Source organism: Antrostomus carolinensis, unplaced genomic scaffold (genome assembly GCF_000700745.2).
Source record: "Antrostomus carolinensis isolate BGI_N321 unplaced genomic scaffold, ASM70074v2 scaffold18063, whole genome shotgun sequence".
Lineage (NCBI taxonomy): Eukaryota > Metazoa > Chordata > Aves > Caprimulgiformes > Caprimulgidae > Antrostomus > Antrostomus carolinensis.
In genome coordinates this window covers 54,093-70,214 of record NW_010303392.1, presented here as the reverse complement: position 1 = coordinate 70,214, position 16,122 = coordinate 54,093, and the positions used below count along the sequence as shown (strand labels likewise).

At 35.0% G+C, this 16,122-nt stretch overlaps 1 protein-coding gene across 1 annotated transcript in view; it reads left to right on the top strand.

Moving 5' to 3' along the window:
* The window catches only part of VPS13C (vacuolar protein sorting 13 homolog C), a gene marked incomplete at its 5' end in the record, with an annotated part of 94,782 nt that overhangs the window by 32,175 nt on the left and 46,485 nt on the right, over positions 1-16,122 (top strand). The window contains 17 exons of the mRNA XM_010164081.1: positions 157-216; positions 2,003-2,156; positions 3,471-3,587; positions 4,939-5,042; positions 5,312-5,479; positions 6,304-6,608; positions 6,917-7,064; positions 7,901-8,009; positions 8,452-8,585; positions 9,772-9,928; positions 10,613-10,692; positions 11,528-11,587; positions 12,769-12,934; positions 13,957-14,073; positions 14,605-14,708; positions 15,164-15,331; positions 15,768-16,072. Coding sequence (XP_010162383.1) covers positions 157-216; positions 2,003-2,156; positions 3,471-3,587; positions 4,939-5,042; positions 5,312-5,479; positions 6,304-6,608; positions 6,917-7,064; positions 7,901-8,009; positions 8,452-8,585; positions 9,772-9,928; positions 10,613-10,692; positions 11,528-11,587; positions 12,769-12,934; positions 13,957-14,073; positions 14,605-14,708; positions 15,164-15,331; positions 15,768-16,072 — 2,456 coding nt within the window. The remainder of the gene's footprint in view (positions 1-156; positions 217-2,002; positions 2,157-3,470; positions 3,588-4,938; positions 5,043-5,311; positions 5,480-6,303; positions 6,609-6,916; positions 7,065-7,900; positions 8,010-8,451; positions 8,586-9,771; positions 9,929-10,612; positions 10,693-11,527; positions 11,588-12,768; positions 12,935-13,956; positions 14,074-14,604; positions 14,709-15,163; positions 15,332-15,767; positions 16,073-16,122) is intronic.

Here is a 16,122-nt window from a genome sequence, read left to right as displayed (position 1 = left end):
GTAAAGCTTTTGAAATTTATTTTAAAATCTATTTTATACAGTATAATGTCTTAAACCTACTGTTCAATGCTAGTGATTTTTTTTTTTTTTATCTTCTGAAGAGCACAGTGACTGGTTGGAATTAATATTAACCTTCATACAAATGATTATTTTCAGGCTGACAGAAATGGGCCACACTTTCAGACAATTTTTGACAACACTGAACAGATGATTCAAGTGAGTGCTTGCAGATTTTATTGCTTATTTTCTTTTGGTTTGCTTGCTTAAAAGGGAGGAATCAATAAGGATTTTTTTGCTTTCCTGTTTCCCCACCCTCCCTGGCCTTGCAGCAGGGAGATTTAAAGAGTTAAAATGTACTTGGAAGTTTTTACAGAACTTAATATAAGAGCAATATGTTAGTCTGTTTCTTAACTATGACAAAAGTCTGTCTAGCTAGCTGATGTGGCTAAAATTCAGAATAACGTAAGAATGCATTTTCTCATGTGTATGAGATCATGAAGTTTAAATGCACAGTATAGGGAAATGTAGTGAGGTCTGGAAGTCTTTCCCTTTCCCGTCAAATAATCTGTATTATGAGTGCCACGCAATCAGCACTCTGGCGAAATTTACTATGAAGCCTAGATCCATTTATGAGTGGGGTTTGTTTGGTTTCTTTTTTTGTTTGTTTGTTTGGGGGTTTTTGTTTGGTTTTTTTTGTTTGTTTGTTTTTTTATTTGTTTTTGTTTTTTCAGGGGAAGGTGGAGCATGTTCTAATTCTTCACTCTGAAATTTGACTCGGGAGCTTCTTGCGATGCTGCATTTCCCTGTCAATCGCTTTTGTCATACACTCTAGAATGAGAATTTGAACTCTTAAAAATTATTGCAACATAAGGAAATGGTTTTAGACGGCAAATACCTAACTTCTTAAGTTCTGACCATTGTACTAATGGTGTATTTTTGAGTTGGAACTTTCAATCTAAGGAAAAACAGTGTCTTGGGGAATTCTAGAAATCTACTACAAGGGGTTGTCAGTTTTCTTATAGGTGCTTCTGTCCCTTTAGAATTTATAGCTTTATTTTGCCTGCCATTTTTTGGTATGAAGATGGAAATATTTCACTTGCCACCTAATAGTTTTAGAGTATCTAGATTTCATCAGGTAACTCTAGTTAATACTGGAATCTTTTTGCCAAGAAAAGATTCCTGAAGCTGCAGCAGAGGATGACAGTTCTACTCCAATGCTACTGAGGTGGATATACATATCGAGTTGACTGACTTCACACTATGGGATAGTGCTGATGTCAGCTTTCTATACATCATCAGGTGTTGCCTTGCAACTCTTCAGTGGGACTTCTGTGACTGGAAGAATTGCATTTGGGCTCTTTTTCCAGTTTCAAGCCCATTCAGGTGGATAATTTTTACTAAATGCCACAGCAGGCACTTATTCACCTTTTGAACTCCCTTAGTGGATTGCTGCGAAATACCTTTATACCAAGTATCTAAGGGGCAGCCACCTGTCACTTATCTGTTCATGTAGTACTGTGTTATTGCAGGAGTATTCAAGAGCAAGTCTGAGTTTGACAGAGCATATTGCTTGAGAATACTGAATCTTGAGATTAAGGCTACCTTACTCCAGGTGTATCTCTCTTAGTCATATAATTAAGTTTTCTGCTTATTTAATGCAGTTTTCCACAATAAGTTTTTAACTCATTTAATGCTTCTAAATAAAATTTTTATCACTTTGCTTTGTACTGAGAAGGTTCTAGGTTAACAGTTACAGCTGTTGGGTTGTTGTTCGGTTTTCTTATTTTCTACGTTTACCACTTTTCCCCAAAAAAAGTAGAAAGCTTTTTTCCTTTATGAAAAAGCTTTTTGGAAAACTTTTTTCCTTTATAATCTGTTGCTAGTAACACATGCAGCTTCTCTGTTTCTAAGAAGTTGTTATATTCCATTGTGTGGTTTTGCACCTCAGTCCCACTCTTGCAAGTTATTTTTTTTGTTATATGGAATCTCATTTTTTCAACAGGTAGCTTTTTCATCATTGAACCTTCTACTGCATACAGAGGCCCTTATGTCTTCTGTCAGTTTTCTGACAGCTGTTAGTCCTTCAGGCAGCAAAAGTAGTGAAGACACACCAAATAAAGACAAAAAGCAAGAACATGACACTAGATTGAAGAAAGGTACAGTTATGTTTGTCAAAATGATGCTGAAAGGATGTGTTGCAAGCTGGCAAAATGATCAAATCTGGAGGAACCTGATTAGCTTTGTAGTTTGGGGTGAAGATGAAAACTCGTGACTGTGGCTCACCAGGCTGGAGGACTGATTTAAAAAAATAATAAATGAAACTATGATTATGATTATAAATGGTCTTCAGGTGAGCTTTCTGTACTTGTATTTCATTGCCATTTCACAGATAGATTTGAATTTGAGTAAAGGAGATTTCTGCGAGCTTAGAGGACTCAGAGCAGTATGATCTTAGCATTCATGGTAAAATTAAGGGGATAAATAGTACTTTGATTATGCTGTGTTATTGATCTAGACAATTTAAATATGCTTTCATAGAAGTAGTTGACTCCTTTGCTAGCCTAATGAGGATTGTGCTATTCCTGTAGCACTGAGACAAAAAATGAATTTATATCAAAATAGGCTCAGAGGGAGACAGCTGCGCTGTCTTTAATACTAAGTGCAAAACTTGAGCATCAGGTGATTTGGAAATGAGGTGTCTAGTGAAGAATGTTCAGAATCACTATTTCAAATGGCCTGCATTTGAATCTGCTGGCTGATAAAGAAGCTGCTGCTGTGTGCAGTTTAACAAAGCTCATAAATATTTGAGCTCTTGGATTAATGTTTTGCTACTCTTGGTTAGCGAAGGTGCAGACCATCAGTGAGGTCTGATGGCTTCTGGTTTTCCCCCATAGATAGTTTCTGACACTTGTGCATGACTTTGCCTTATTCTCCCCAGTCTTAACGCTTGCTCTTGTAAAACCTGGGGTTTGGCTGCCTGAAAAAGGCTTCCAAGGTTTGCCATTCATTATAAGCTTGACGTTTAAGAGAAAAGTTCCTACATTAGGAAATGTTAGATAACCTGCAAAAACCACTACTGTGGTGCTATTGAGTTATTGACTTAATATTAAAAATAAGTTGTACAATTTATTTTCTCTTAACCCAGCAATTGCCCTTCATTTTGAAAAAGTAAAATTATTCCAATGAAGAGCCATCACTAGATGGGAGTAATATCAGACATAGAATTACAAGCACATGCTGACAAGTTTTATCAATAGAGTTGTCTTGAGAGGAAGAATTCTTGCTCTAAGATGAGATGTTACAGACTTAATCATGATAGTGGTGATGGAAGAAACTGTAGGAAACAAAACTAAGTCATCTGAATGCCAAAAAAACCCCTAGACCAAAACAGCCCTCAAATATTTACGTGGGTTTAAGTGAAAATATGAATTTATATGTACCTTGAAAATCCTGCTCTTTCTCATTTCTAGTGGCTAGACCTTCCAACGATAAGAATGTCTTTGACTTCAAGCTTTTTGCCAAGCTGGATGCATTCTGTTTAAATATTTGTGATGAAAAAAAGAATATTGCAGAGATCAAGATACAAGGTATTAAATTCTTTGTAGTAGCTTCTAGTAGTTTAGTTTCAGAGCAACTGCTAATAATTGAACTAAAAGATATTTAAGGCGTAAACTTTCAGCATTTTTTTTTTTTTTAATTGTTAACTGTACAAACAGGGCTTGTGGTATTGTTTTCAAAGTCAGTTTTCTAGTCTTTTATAATCTTTGGCCTCCAGCTAGAAAAGCATGATATGTTATTCTTCAGGAAATCAGGCTTGTGTTTTGAAGGAGTTTGATTATGGATGGATTTTCATGTTGTACTAGACTTCGGATATTTTTCTGTTATATCTGAATTGTTTAGGATTTAAAAAAAAAATCTTAAAACGGTTTTCTTTGGTTTTGAACTCTTAGGGTTTGTTCGGGTTCCTTGTTTTGGTTTTGTTTTCTTTATTCTTTTGTACTACTCATAGGGACTATCAGTTCCATGAGAAGGTGTGAAAATTCATTTCCGAGTTTGGCTATAGCTGCCATCCTAATAGCTGCCAAACCCCCCTCTTAGTATGAATATTTAAGAATATATGATATACAAGAATATGTAATACAGTTCATAAAAAGTCTCTTGCTTGTGCCCATCTCTAATTCATACAATGTATTTGATGCACACAAGATTTTGTATGCAGAAGTACTGTATTCAAATACAGTGTAGTAACATCTTTTTTGATAGAAAATCTTATTAAACTAACTTAGTAGCACAGTTATTAAGAGATGGATTATTATTAGAATATTTTTGTACAAATAGTAGCTCATTGCTTTCCAGAGATGATTTGATAATGGGAGTACAGATACAGTATCTGTATTAGAAATTTCTTTTTTTGTTTTGTTCAAAGCTGTAGGATGGTCACATTCTCAAAGCTTGGTAACAGCATAGTGTACGGATTTGGGTTTGAACTCTAGAAGATACACTTATCTTCTTTGTCTGATGGATAAAATGCAAAAAGTCTCTTATTTCCAGAACTTTTTTTTTCTTTTTTTTTTTTTTTTAAATTTTGAAGAAGTTACGGTAGTTGAGGTATTCTAATTATTGTGATTTGGATACAGGGAGACTAAAATGCCTTGGATCAAATAGAACTCTTTAATTTACAGTCCCTTCAGCGAGGGATGTGGTAACTGACTTACTTCATTTGGAAACAGAGGAAAGAATCAAGTGTGTTTAGGTATTTTTTGCGGGTTTTTAAAATTCTTGGTTGAATTTAGCAAACTATTAACAAAATAATTGTTTAGTGCAAAGTATAATTTCTGTAACTTTTCTCACCTCCCCTACTGGTGTTGTGTGTCCCCACCCTAAAAAGAAGTGTTACTTCTGTGATGCAATACTACTGTTTTTCTTTATACTTTACAGGTCTTGACTCATCTCTTCTCCTTCAGCCAGGTCACACTGTATTCTTTGCCCGACTTAAAGACATAGTTGTCACAGATGTTGATTCAAGAACCCTCCATAAAAAAGTACTCAACTACAATATTTCAAGTTTTACTTGATTCATGGTTTGTTTTGTTTGGATAAAAGTGAAATGTAATACATATTCTTATTCCACTCTTTTTGAAGTATTTGATTTGTTATCAATACCTCTTTTCAAATAAGATACATGGTAAAGCATAGTTTTTATATTAGAAGAATGGATGTCAAAAAAAAAATCTAACTTGTACATCTGATAGGCTGATGATATAAGTACCTTTTTAGAAGCTGCTGATGGGTACTATTTCTCTCTTTCTAGGCTGTGTCTATAGTAGGAGATGAAGTTTTCAGTTTCAATCTGGCATTAGATCCTTTTGCTACTGAGGGAGAAGCCTACACTGACATGTCGAAAGTGGATGGTACCGTATCTTTGAAAGTAGGCTGTATTCAAATAGTATACCTTCACAAATTTCTCATGTCTCTTCTGGTAAGTCTTTTCTTCCTTCATATGTTTCTGCTGCATTCTCAAATTAGTCTTCCTTCTTTGTGTCTGTAGTACAAGTGATAACTCAAGTTCTGAAAGAGAAAGGATAGGCTTAATTTTTCGTGTGTACTTTAAAAAATCTTTGATAAGTAAGCTTTAACTGATTTGAATTTCAGAAAACTAACACAATGGGAAGTGAATCCTTTGCTTAGGAAACCTTTGCTTTGCTTTAGAAATAGAGGAAAGCTTGGTGCTTTTAAGGTATTTTGGGGGTTTTGTGTTCACTGCCCTCTCCACCCTGAGTTAAAAACCTGAGTTCATTGCAAGCGTATCTGAGCTAACATAAGAAGGCAAAGCTTACTGCAAGGTTAGATGCTATGGGGACTGCAAATTAATCTCTGCAAATATCAGTACCTTTGTCAAGTATCCTAAGGTTGGCTTTTTCAATAAAGCAGTAGTGGGCTTTCTGTCATTCAGTACTGGCTTTACTAGGAATTAGCATTCTCTGGGGGCAAAGAGGGGCTCTAAAAACTAATGTGTCCCCAAAAGCTAATGAGATGAAGGAATCCTGTAGCTAATAAAGGAAGAAAAAGTTTAAAATGAGTGGATTGTACTGATTAGTAGATTTCTTTTACCCTCTGTTAGAGGTCATGACAGAAGGTATGTTGGTTGTCCTTTCCCAGGGAAAATTTAACACGGTAGGTAGTATGATTGGCGGTTGATGTTGGTTGTGGTTGATGCTGTAAAATGAGAGAGTAATTTAGATTTAAAAAATCCCCCAAACTGTTTACAAACATTTCTCCTCTCTCTTCAACTGCTTATTCTAGACCTTCTTGAACAACTTTCAGACAGCTAAGGAGGCACTGAGTGCTGCTACAGTCCAAGCTGCAGAAAAGGCTGCTACCAGTGTAAAAGACTTGGCTCAAAGGAGTTTTCGACTGGCAATGGACATTCACTTGAAAGCACCAGTTATAGTCATTCCTCAGTCTTCAGTTTCCCCCAGTGCTGTAGTGATAGATCTTGGCTTGATTAAGGTTCAGAACCAGTTTAGCCTGGTGTCTCCAGAAGACAGTTCACTCCCTCCAGTCATTGACAAAATGGATGTGCAGCTAACAAAACTGAAACTATCTAGGTAAAGTCCACTTTACTAAGTAATGCTAATTGGTAACGTTAACACTCTATAGGGTATTATATAAACAATGGTTGGTGGCAGTGTCAAATATTTGGTGTTAAAATACTAACCTGTTATCTTAAGAGCAAATAAATCAGTAAAATAAGGTACTCTTCTGCTTAGGAAGCTCTTTAATCCTCAGGAGATATTTATTACATTTGAGATTTTAAGATGTTACTTTGAAAACGTAACCTGTGACTTCTAAATTCCTTACCCTGTGGTTTTTTTTTTGTTGGTTTTTGTTTTTTTTTTTCCCCTTTTGTTTTAAGGACCACTATGGAGACAGATTTGTCGCATTCAGACATTCAGATACTTCACCCTATTAATTTAAGCCTGTCTGTGAAACGAAATCTGTCTGCTGCTTGGTTCCAGAAATTACCAGTACTGGAGATCACAGGATATCTGGATACAATGAATGTAAGTCTTGTGAATAGAAGGTGTTGAGAAGCTCATGATAATATTTAATGTAAGACTAACATTTATGTTATTTCTGGACACAAATGTGTAACAAGCTGCAAATTTTTAGTAGCTGTGGAGTTAGATTCAGGGATGTCAACAGGGTTTCACTTACCATTGTGAATGTAGAGGTTTGAAAGTGTTGAACTGCTGTGGTTTTTTGTTAAACTGAGAGAAAGAAAAGAGAAAACTGAAAGGGATGTCAAGGAGTCTTGTTTATTCCCTGCCATAAGGCAGGACCAACTTAAATGAAATGTTTTTGTGACCAGTTTTCTGCGTAAAGTTGCTGAAAAATGGTGCTTTTTTTTGCCCTTTTTTTTTTTTTTTTTTTTTTTTCAAATAACGGCATCTTCTTGAGAGGAATTTAAAATTGTGCAAATATTTGCATTACTAAGTCCAGCTTCATAACTTATCTCCTTTGAATGATTTCAAGTTAGTTGTTTTTCATGGCAGTTTATATACAGTGAAAGAAAATACCAGGTACATCTTGGGTGAAACTGAAATTAAAATATCATCAAGTAGCATGTCATTTACAGGAAAGTATTAAAAGTATAGGTACACTGAATAAAGGCTGCAATATATAGATACAGTTTTAGAAATCATAACCTTCTTTAATGTCTTAATCCTTTAACAATAAACGGTTAAAAGAATTTCATTGTGTTATTTAAGAGATGGTGCTGCTGACAAAATACCTACAAATAAGCACTCCTGCCAGAGAACATTGTTCTGCTTTGCTAGCTAGTGATAAGTTTAAAGAAAAATGTTTTTCCTGAGAACTGCAATCTGCAATTTTGTAGGTTGTGTTAAGTCAAGAGGATTTGAATGTCTTTCTCAAAGTGTTGACGGAAAACCTTGGTGAAGCAGAAGAAAAACAAACTCATGCAAAATCAGTACTGCAAAAGGAAGGTCAGAGATGGAATTTGTTTGTCATGAATATTAAGTGTATTAGCTTTCAGGAATAATGAAAAGCATTTGTTATCTGGAAAGCAAGCTTAGATCTGAGATTATGGTGTATAAGTGATAAAATCTTCTCAGTTTTGCAAGGACAATGTTTATACTTTAATACTTAAAAAAAAAAAGCGGAAATGTTACAAGACAATTTGGTAACTGTGTTAGCTAAATTGTCACAGAACTAGCAAGGTATTGAGATGTCAGAATTGTCTTGTTGCCAGAACATGTTTCTATTTCCTTTGCCTGCTCTGAAGTTAAAGGCTCTGCTTGACGAAATGTTATTAGCTTATCCAAGGTGAATGTAAACCATCTAAATGAATAAAAGAATTGGATATGTTTCTTGAGCTAAACAAATGGTGGCGATTTCAAAAGTTAACCAGTTCATTGAACGCTTCAGCTAAAACCAAAGAAATGGAGAAATCAGCCTTGATGCAGGATAAGAAAGTTCCAGAAGAAATGCTGTCTGAAAAGAGAAAAAGAACATTAAATGAAGAAGTAATCAATATGCTACTTAATTTTGAAATCAAAGAGGTATGCATACATCTGTAAAATTTATTGTTACTGAATCCAGTACTCAGATCTATTTCTTAGTAGTGGGCTATAAAACCCACTTTAACTGTTTAAAGAAGATGGTACATACCAACAAAAAGAAAACAAAAAAAATCCCAGAACTCAGATTCTTCAGCTGTTTCTTTAGCTGTTTTCTTTTGTCTGTATTATGTGAGATTTGATTTATAGAATATTTAACATGCATGGTACATCTAAAAGGGAAAACTAGACTTCTTGTAGGTATTCTGCACTCACATAGCCTTAATCCTTCATAACGCTGCATATGGTTCTCTTAGTAACAAACCAGCTGAAATAGTTAAGCTAGAACTGGTATTTTTCCCTTAGAGATACTAGGTCTGAAGGTTAGGTTGTAGGCGAAGTACTCGGAAAATTCACAAATGATCAATTAACAAAGATAATTGTGCATAAGAAATCATCTGAGCATGTTTTTTCTCTGAAGATGTCTGTGATATTTGCATGTGAAGAGCCCACTGTGGCCCTTCATTTTTTCAAGAGACAGGCCATATGGCTTAAGTATGTAGGCTACTTTAGGGTTTGTTTGTTTGGGTGTGTTTGGGTTTTTGGTTTCACTAAATGTCTGTGGGTGTTTTTTGTACAATACAAAATCTGGGTTCCTGTTTTTTTTAGACAGAAAAAAACCCCACCTTCAAACCCAGAACTATTCTATTACTGAGTGAGAGTTGCATTCAAAGACTAGAAACTTCCTCCTGTGTGCAGCCACCAGGGAAACTTTCTGCATGCGTGATAAGAAATAATATGAGAAAACCTAGTTTTAAGGGCATTAGAAATATTTGTCCTACAGCTGAAATGTGGACAGGTAGCAAGTTGATACCATCCCAGGTTTTGGGTTTTCTCAGTTTTTGCAGTTTTTTCAGTTGCAATTGACTGATGAGGTACCTGTCAACAAACAGCATGTAGTTATCCAACGCTTAGCACTAGTCCCTTTGACAACTTCGGCGACAGAGCAGGGTGGAGGGGAATCTTTAACAAACTGGCATTGCAGGTTCTCTTTGTAAAAAGGCAAACTGTTTAGATGAATACTACTTTTGAAGCTTAGCTAAGAACATAATGCCAAGCTATAACTGCATGCTATAATATTTGGACTGTTTACTGAAATAGTGCTCTTATTTCCCTTTCCATGTTCAAGGTTGTAATAACCTTGATGAAGCAGGTACAGAAGAAGAGATATCAATTACATATTCTAACTGTGCTACAGCTTGGAACTGAAACCAAAATTAGAAATCATGAATTGACTGCAGCAGCATATCTGAAAAAAATTATTATGAGATGCATTGAAATAAAGGGTAAGTCTTCTAGAAAACTGGTGTGCAGTCAATACAGTGTATGCAAGAGGATAGAATGGTCAAAAATAATAATAATTATTGGGGGTGGGGGGAAAAAGGGTAGGAGGTTACATGCCAAATTCAGTTAATGATGCTGTCCTGTGCAATTTAGATTCAATTAATCTGTTTTACTTGACACCAAGTTTTACTCCTGTTGCTAGAGTTAGCTTGAGTTAATTTATTTGAGTTAGTTGCCTACTTTGAGTAGGAATGGTCGTTCTTGAGAACTATTCCATTTGTTCAGAGTGTTTTGATGAGCTTCTGTATCTATGCTTTATGAACAGTTCTGCCAGCACTGGAAATTCAGCATGTTCCTTGATGGGTCAGGTAACAATTCAAAGTAATGTTGAAGAAATAACTGAAATAGCCATGCATTCAAAATAGAGAAGTGTGGTTTTGAATAGAAAAAAATAAAGATAGGAATGCAAATAACTTTACAATTTTGAATCTTCTTTCAGGACCAAGATAAGTTAATTTTGACTAGTTGAATTAAAAAAAAAAAAAAGTTAAACAGCATTTTACAAGATAATACTTAATCTGCAGTATATAATTAGTATATAATTGAGAATTAGCATCAAGGTATTCTATAGATGGAGTAAAACTTGTGAGTGGAAATATTTTACTGTTTCATTTCTTTATTTGCAGACTCAAATGGAGATCCTCTTTGCATTATTAATTCTTCAAGTGAGACAGATGGACATCTTCTGAAAATGGAATACATTAAGGTTTCAATATATTTTAACTAAAATTATATGGGGAATAAATTAAGGCTTCCATACTTAGCCCGTGTTAGATTTTTTTTTTTGCTTGTTTTAAAACCTGTAGGATTTGTATCTGAAGCAAATCTAGGTCTTCTCCCAAATACCTGTTTTTCAACATTTTACTCTCCACTGCTTCCATATAGTGCTTGCTTCATGTTTGTATGTGTTCTTCTCTGTGAACAATACAAATTAGTACCTTTGTGAAACTTAATAAGTGAGATAGTCTTTGCCTATGTAAGTGATAGGTGGCTCTCTACAGGTGGTAAAACTAGCATTTGAGGAGTGATATGTTGGTAGCTAAAGTTCTTGAGCTTTTATTACCAAAAAAAAAAACCAACCAAAAAAACCCAAACCAAAAAAACCCAAAAAACCCCACTGTTAAAAAAACTGCACAAATACTTGGGAATCTGATAGGTTTTAGAAGCAGTGCACTACTTATACTCTATCTATGGTGATATAATTTTTGTAGAGAAAAACATCTTAATTTGTTAATTTGTTCTGACCAAGTACTAAGCATAATTGATCCAGTTTAAATAGACCCTACGTAAGAGAAAATTTTGTAACTGTCCAGTTAAACTTTCACAGAATATATGCTATAAAACACCACATGGCAAGTACCCCATTCTGGTTACCTTGATCATGTGCTTTGTTTGGAGAACTTGTTTCTTCAGGCTGCATCACTTTCCTTTGTTTTCTTTTGCAATCCTTATGTGTGTGTGTGTGGTAAACTTAATTAATTCACTTAATGAATTTGGTTAATTCAAAAGAGAATGACTTGGGCTTTTTTGTTTTCCTTTAGGCTGATGCTGATGGACCAGATTTTGTTAGTACTTATGGAAGCACCAAGCAAAACATCAATGTAAGTACTGGATGTATCCAATTTCTTTTTTTTAAGCTTCTCAAATAGTAACAGCTGTGTAAAATTGTTAATTGCCCATTTTTTCTCTTCTCACTGAAGAGGGGGGGGAAAAAACAAACCACACCAAAACTCTGACTCTTTTGTTATTAAAGCTTACTGTTTTATATTTACTTTAAAGAGAAATCCAGGAGGAAAAAAATAAGGTGTTGTTGTTGGTTTTTTTTTTTTTTTTTTTTTTTTTTACGGAAGTATTTAGTGTGGGGTTTTTTTTTTTTTTTACTAGAAGCTGTCTGTTTTTTGCTAGTTAAATTTATAAGGACATATTTCTAACTGAGGTCTGTGTAATGTGTTTTATTTCTGGAGTGATAAGTTTAGCAGCATATCAAACGAAAGCCTTGTGTTTCAGAGCTTGAAAGTTTGCAACAGTGATATTGAGATGTGAGGTGAAATGTCAAGCAAGCATTTTCAGAGGTCTTGTGTTCAATCAGTCCTTTTTTTACTTCTGCTGAAAACAACTTGGAAAACATATGTAGTTTTCCATGGTTTCAGTGACTTCTGAAGTAAGCAGGTCATTTTGCTTTTGAAATGTTTCCTTTAAAGTAGTCGTGGTGTGGAGCCTGCTTCTTGACAGCCATATGTGGAATTTGAAGTGACTGGACTATTTTAGAGTCAAGAAAGCTGACATCCCTTAATGTATCAGTAAAACCAGCATTTGCCAAGAGTTGCTTTGGGCAGGGATATGTTAGCTAGCTGATGCTAGATTTCACTAAGTAATATTGACTAGAGTAGTTGCTACTTACTTGCTTTCTGTCCTGATTGAAAATTTTGAATCTTGTTATTTTGTTGTATAATACTTACTAAAATATCTCTATACACTGTTCTGAAGATGTCAACCAAAGTGTTCAACAGAACTAAGAGAGCTTACTGAAAAAGCATAACCACATGATGCATCAGTTTTTAGATTGGCCCAGTTCCTCTGTAGCTGTTTTAAGCTTCCATTCCATAGCTCCCTCATCTGTTATGGGGTTTATGTGGTGTTAATTTGAAGGAGATAAAACAATGAGATACTTGTGAATTAAGCAAGACAGCTTTACTCTATTCTATGACAGTAGCTCTAACTTGTTATGCAATAGGCTGCTACTAAATAGCGATGTTACTTTGTCTCCTTGCCCTCATTTTAGGTCATCTTTTCGTCTTTGGATATAGTACTTCACACAGAGGCTTTGCTTTCCATCCTGAGTTTTCTCACATGTAGTGTTCCATCAGGTGGTCTTCCCAGTACTGATAAAGCATCACAGCACAAGCTTCAAATAAAAGAACAAGAAAAAGGAAGTACTCTTAGACCAGGTAATGCAGTGTTAGAAAGGCCGTACTTGTTTAACAGCATCTAGCCTTTGGCTCCAAAGAATACCATTTCAGGTGACAGCATTGCAGTCTGTTTGGTGGAGAAACAGGACATGCACAACTGTATGTGGGAAGAAGGTAATCTCGTTTTTAAAAAAAAAAACAACAACCACAGATATTTTTACTGTTGCTCAATTTTACAAATTCTCCTTACTCAAGATAACTTTTTCATAGGTAGTGGTCTGACTTCTATAATAAAGTTGAATAAATGATGTTGCGGTGAACAGCACCAAAGCCTTTCCAAAGCATCAGTGTCACAACTTTGTTGCTTTACAATCTGAAGGCTCTAAAGAGTGCTTACATTGCTGAAAAGAAACATTCTTGAGCCCTGGGGAAGCAAAGAGAAGTTCTGAACTGAAGGGTGTTGTGCTTATTTTAATCATTAGTATCTGTAACCTTGAAATAGTATGAGTTTTTGTATAGAGGCTCCTTAAGAATGTTTTATCAGGTCCTGTGTGGTTGATTCTTGTTTGTAGTGTTGTTTGGGAAATTCTAGGTTTTCTAATCCTAAATCTATTGAGATTGAGTTTACAGTGGCTGGCTGTTATATCTGGTGTTGTGCAGGACCTTCGATTTTGTTACAGAAACTTTTCACCTAATATGCCTAAATTGGCCTTGCTACTCGATACAGAAGGGAATGTTTTGCAAAGTGAGATAGTGTTTCAAATAATGAATGTCACACTGTATTCAGCATACTGTTGCATGAAAACTAGATATTAATGAGGAGAAAAACCATCACCTGGATTACTGTTTGCCTATGTTAGTTGGAGACTGTTCTTGTGCCAGAAGAAAACTGTTAATAAGACTTATTTCATGTCTTGACTAATAATTAGCAGTAACTTTTAGGGATTAACTACAGGTTGCTTTTTGAATAGTTCATATATGTACAAAATAAATAATCTAACTTTTGTTTAAAAAAATTAACTTATAAAGAAGTTCTTGTATGTCTCTTATGTCCTATCTAGTGTCTAGTAATGCAGCCCATGATGATGTCTGTGAATTAAAACTCACTGCAAAGCTAAATGCGTTCAGTATTACAGTGTGTGATCAGACCTGTAGCATTGCAGACATTAGAATACAAGGTAAGGGGGTTTTATTTAAATATTAGGTTGGTTGGTTGTAGCAAGAAATGTTGTTCCCCTCCATTCACTCACTTCTGAATGGCTAGTCTGTGTGCTGTAGATGTCTCTGTAACATATGTTTGAATACATTTTGATTATATGATATGATTGCGGTGATGTGTTTTAATAGCCAAAATACCTGCGAGGGAAGGAAATGTTTGACTTGGAAAAAGAAGTCAATTAATTTCTAAGTGGAGTAAAATTAAAGGAATTGAAGGCACTGTGTTATAAATAACACAAGCTGCCGTTCAGTAGCTAGATGGTGTTGGGAATTTTTGTTCTAGTCTTAGAGTCAATATATGCTGGCAAATTTGTCACAGGTAACAAGGTCACGACTTCTGTCTTGGGCTTAGCATTGGTTGTTACATAGTAGAATGCTGGAGTCTAAGCTGTTCTTATCTTTGTGTTTAGTAATAAATAATGCTTTTTAAAAAAGTCTTTACTTAGCAATTTAAGTGCATTTATTATCTTTTTCCTTTTGTCTCAAATCAGGAATGGATGCATCTGTAGCTATGAAAACTAAAAAGATTGAAGTGTTCTCCAGACTTGAGGACATTGTAATCACAAATGTTGATCCAAAAACAATCCATAAAAAGGTGATGTTCTGTGCAGATTGTAAACAGTCAAAAAGAACTAATTCTTTAAATTATTTAATGAGTACTGCAGTCGATTTACTGTGTTGTGTAATACTACATATGATGTAATGTACCATATACTAAGCAAAATTTCATTGGTTAATTTCCTTTACCTCAGGAAAGCAAAACATGGTTCCATTCAATATTTAACTCTTTTTAATAATGTTTGCATTGATGTGTTTAATTGAGTAGCATGGTTTAAATATGAAATGGACTATAGATAACCAAATGAGGAGAGACCTACTATAAAATAGCTGACTCTGTTTCCTTTTTTGCCTGGTGTACATGTGTCCAATTATTGCTGATAAGTTGCAGTTGATCTTTTTGTGGAAATATTTCTTGTTTGATAGCTTAAGCAATAATTCTATCACAGATTGCTGCCTGGGAGTATTAACTATATGGACTTAATCTTCTAGGCTGTCTCCATAATGGGAGATGAAGTGTTTAGATTTCACATGTCACTTTATCCAGATGCTACTGCAGGGGAAGCCTACACTGATATGTCAAGGGTGGATGGTAAAATGTCTCTGAAAGTGGGCTGCATCCAAATAATTTATCTACATAAATTCTTTATGTCTCTCTTGGTAAGATATTAGTTTCAGTTCTTTGCTTGGCATGAAAAGTTTTTTAATAAAATAACATGTAATCAGCTCTTTGTGAGCTGTACCTTGTGGTGAGCTGAGGTACAAGCATATAGAAATGTTTTGCTGAAGAAGTGTCACTTTAGTTGCACTGTTTTATAGAAGAATGATAAATAAGGAAAAAGATGTCAAAACAAAGAGATGTCAAAGTAATGAGTTGATAGCTTTAATAATATCTTAAAAATTAAATAAGTAAGCAATGTCTTAGCTGGTGCGTGATTTTAACCTTTTTCTCTTCTGAAACTTGCATGGTTGAATTAAAAGTTTTGCATTTCTGTCACAGCTGTACTATTTTTTTACATTTTGCCTGGGGCTTGCCTTTTTTGCAAGGCTTATTTGCTCTCATAGAACTCTTACTTTTTTCACTACCTATTAATAGAACTTTCTAAACAATTTCCAAACGGCACAAGAAACCCTGACTGCAGTCACTGTCCAAGCAGCAGAAATGGCTGCTTCCAGCATGAAAGACTTTGCTAAAAAGAGCTTCCGCCTCTTAATGGATGTCAACTTGAAAGCTCCAGTTATAGTTGTTCCTGAATCTTCAACTTCATATAATGCTTTGGTAGCTGATCTTGGCTTAATCAGAGTTCAGAATGAATTCAAGCTGGTTCCTTCAGATGAATCTTCTCTTCCTCCAGTCATTGACAACATGGATGTGCAGCTAACTCATTTGAAATTATCAAGGTATACATGGAGTTTTCTTCCGAGTTGAAAAATGTTCGTAAAGAAAACAG